Genomic DNA, 3737 nt, shown 5'->3' on the forward strand with positions numbered 1-3737 from the left:
CACCTCCTTTGCCCCCCACCTCTTGGCCCCTGACTCTTTCTGCAGCCGTTCTACTGCTTCTCCTTGACTCCTTCTTACTGCTGTCTTTCAGACACACCCCTGATCTTCGGGTAGGAAAGATCTACACCGAGCCTTCTCGGATAAGGGCGAAAAATCTCGGAGTTTAACTGTGCAAGTTGCGCACGTTAAAGATCCTTTGGTGGTCTAAAATCGACAAGAGTAGGCTTCGGCCGCCACCCGTGCAAAATTCCAATTTCCTACCAACTGAAAATGTTTAGTGTGTCCCGCGCGCTCATATGACCTTATGCAGTTGCGAGCGCCGTAAAACACTTAGGCCTACCAAAAGAAAAAAAGGTTTACTCCATGCCTTTCTGATCAACTTTTTGCCTGCGTAGTGGTGGGTCGTTGTTTTTCGGGATGCGGAGACTAATCGTATATCTGCAAAATAGGCCGAGGTAGACCAGGAATCTCTTTCTTACGGAACTTGAAGAAAAAGGTGATGAGGAAAAGTAAGGACAATCTAGATTCTTCTGATAGCATTAGGATATAAAAATGTGTGTCGAACAATGACGGGCAGAGTCGGTTTCAGATTTTTGCACTTGAAGAAGAGGCAATAAGTTGATGACGCTTTATTCCACAGTTCCTGATGCGGGTATAGTTGGCAGGTGATATGGGTATAGTTGGCAGGTGATGTGGGTATAGTTGGCAGGTGATGTGGGTATAGTTGGCAGGTGATGTGGGTATAGTTGGCAGGTGATGTGGGTATAGTTGGCAGCTGATGTGGGTATAGTTGGCAGCTGATGTGGGTATAGTTGGCAGCTGATGTGGGTATAGTTGGCAGGTGATGTGGGTATAGTTGGCAGGTGATGTGGGTATAGTTGGCAGGTGATGTGGGTATAGTTGGCAGGTGATGTGGTGTGGTTTGTTCCTTCGTTCCTATCAAACATCTATCGCCATTATCTCTCTTCCTTCTTTTTTGTATGTTACTCTCCTCGGTTCGGACACGGATTTATTTCGCCCCCTCTTGCCCACCCAGCAGTAATAGGTACCTGACTTCGAGTTGGGGAAGTAAAGGCGGTGTGGAAAGGAACTGGCCACCCTACCACAATATGCCGAAGGCCCAGGAAGTTGTCTCACTAACAAGGCAATCCCCAATGTCCGGATCGGATGCGGGAACAACTTTACTTTACTCTCTAGTAACACCTCTAATCTTCGACACTTATAATCTATTTGTGTTGTAAGTGCCTTAAAACTTTTACTAAAACAAGAAGTAAAGTTCTTGAAGGGGATAAATGACAGAGTCATTTATTCTTTAAACTTTAACCCTCAACTCTTGGCGATATGGTCAGGCCTACCTCATACTTATCCCCATCCTCCTGCTTCTCCTTCCACTGTTCCAGCACGTCTGACGTGTACTGAAGGTCTTGGAGGTCATCGTGCGAGTCCCCGTCCTCGTAGTTCTGTCCAGAAAACACAGAGGGAGGCCTGACATAGAAGTCTGTTTCTCTTGCTTTTTCTCATGTAGGCCAACTGTGTAAATGTCATAGCATCAATACCCTCACTTTACTCAAGGTGAAGTAAAGGAAAGTATGTCGTGGTGTATTGACCGACCCCTTTCTTTGTGTTCAGAAGACATGAGTTTGAATCTCGCGCGCAAATATTACATGTATATTTTTCGAAGACGTCCTATTTAGGAGACTCCAAAACTTCCATCGTGGATCAACAATTTACAATTTGACTTTTCAGACGAATATTATAGCTCAAACCGGTGCTCGTTGTTTGTGGGTGGTACAGATGAAATCTTATTTCTCAGACTGCGAATATCGTGGCGTGTGGGAGGGTTCCAGCGAAGGTAGAGTGTAGGTGGTTGGAGCACGCAGCTGGGACGTCTTATATGTCTCAGCTTATGTTGTTTCTGTTTGTCTGTCTTTCTTTCACCGTGTACTGTGTATCTAGAGGGTCCGGTGGTGGAGCTTGTCTCCGAAGCAGAAAGTCCGGGTTCGAGCCTTGGTTCGGACACGGTTTTTCCACCCCCTCCTGCCCACCCAGCAGTAATGGGTACCTGACTTGAAGTTGGGGAAGTAAAGGTGGCGTGGAAAGAAACTGGTCACCCTCCACAATATGTCGAAGGCCCAGGAAGTTGTCTCACTAACAAGGCAATCCCAAATTTCAGGATTAGATGTGGGAACAACTTTACTTTACTATGTAACTGTCATTGTACAGATGTGCCTACTTTACCCAAAGGGAAGTAAATGAAAGCATGTGGTGTACAGGCTGGCTTTTTTGCCGTGCGCACTGAAGAAATAAGCTTGACTATTGGATATTACATGTATTTATATTTTTCGAAGACCTCCGTTGTTTTCTGCTGGAATGTACCCCAGATGAACTGGGGCGGTCCTTGCAGACAGGTTAAGCATCTCTGTCCTTTAAAATGACCTAAAATGGGTTGATGAAAGCATGAAGATTTTATAACAAATCTACAGCAAAGAAAAATGAAACATATGTAAAGTCCATGATCAGATGTCTGTCATCATCATCGCCTTTCTTGCCTTGGGTCAGGGTATAGGTCACGAACAAATACCTTCCACCTTTTACTATCCACACCTTCCCACTTTTCTGTTCCTATAATTATGAGTGAAACCAATTTAGTGTATAATACACAGTGATAAGATATCATCTGTATATCCCCTAAAGAGAACAAAGTGGAAACACACACAAATACTGATAATTATACGTGTACGTTAAAACCAGTTTCACACTTTCAACTAAAATTTCAACAACATTCGACCATCCTCACATCTCAGCATCCTTGACACCCCCCTCCCGCCTCCCCAAATCCATTGCAAATACAGAATCCAGTGGAAAAAACTGAACATTTCGTTTACCTAACGTAACACATGACTTAGATGGGTTATCTATGACGTCAGTATCCGAGAAGAAAATTGGATTTTCAGTTTTTCAAAATGAGGAAAAAAAAAACTCATTAAAAATTGTGACTTATCTTGTTTTTCCATTGGAGTCCTCAATTGAAGGGATCAAGTTTTAAAAAGCAGGCTAAGTAACATTAATCCTATAACGACCAAGCCTAATTTGAACTTTTTAATTTAATGATAGACTTGCTAGTTATTAACTTGATTTGCTTCAACGAAACGACAGTTTGTAGATGCCTTCGTTGGTCTTACGCTTGATTGATTTCATAGATGAATTCTACCTACAATTAGCCTACACTTCCAGCTCTTTTAAAATATTTTTTTTCTTAAAAGAATGGACTCATCCTGGTTTTCACTCGACCCGTCACCATTGTCTGTTGCGTAGAGGTTAGGCACTTCGCTATTGCACGTAGATGACCCGAGTTCAACTTCCCAGTAGTGAGAATGTTATTTCTGTGAGTATCTCGGTCTTCCTAGTGCGATATTGTATCCCTCCCAGCCCGGGTTGACCTTAACAGGCTGGGTCAGAAGTCTGCTTCCTAAATAACCAAAATTTTGTCGATGGGGGCACAAAACACCTATATTATTAAAACAAACAACGAAAAAGCAAAAACAAAACAAAAAATCGCCCCACCCCCCAAGCCCCCTCAAAAACCACACACACACACAAATAACAACAAAAAAACCTCACTAAATACCAAAACCAAACCACAAATACCCCTCTCTCCCGTAAAAAAAAAGAGAAAAAAGAGAAAAAAAAGAGAAAAAAAGAGAAGAAAATGTAACAGAAATGCCCCCCCCCCCCCC

At 43.0% G+C, this 3737-nt stretch overlaps 1 protein-coding gene across 1 annotated transcript in view; it reads right to left on the reverse strand.

Moving 5' to 3' along the window:
* Positions 1-1355: 1355 nt before the first annotated feature.
* Positions 1356-3737, reverse strand: part of LOC101846925 — a gene marked incomplete at its 3' end in the record, with an annotated part of 9318 nt that continues 6936 nt past the window's right edge. Inside the window, exon 3 of the mRNA XM_005110587.3 lies at positions 1356-1460. Within this exon, the coding sequence (XP_005110644.1) occupies positions 1356-1460 (105 nt within the window). The remainder of the gene's footprint in view (positions 1461-3737) is intronic.

The sequence above is a fragment of the Aplysia californica genome, unplaced genomic scaffold (genome assembly GCF_000002075.1).
Source record: "Aplysia californica isolate F4 #8 unplaced genomic scaffold, AplCal3.0 scaffold00912, whole genome shotgun sequence".
NCBI lineage: Eukaryota > Metazoa > Mollusca > Gastropoda > Aplysiida > Aplysiidae > Aplysia > Aplysia californica.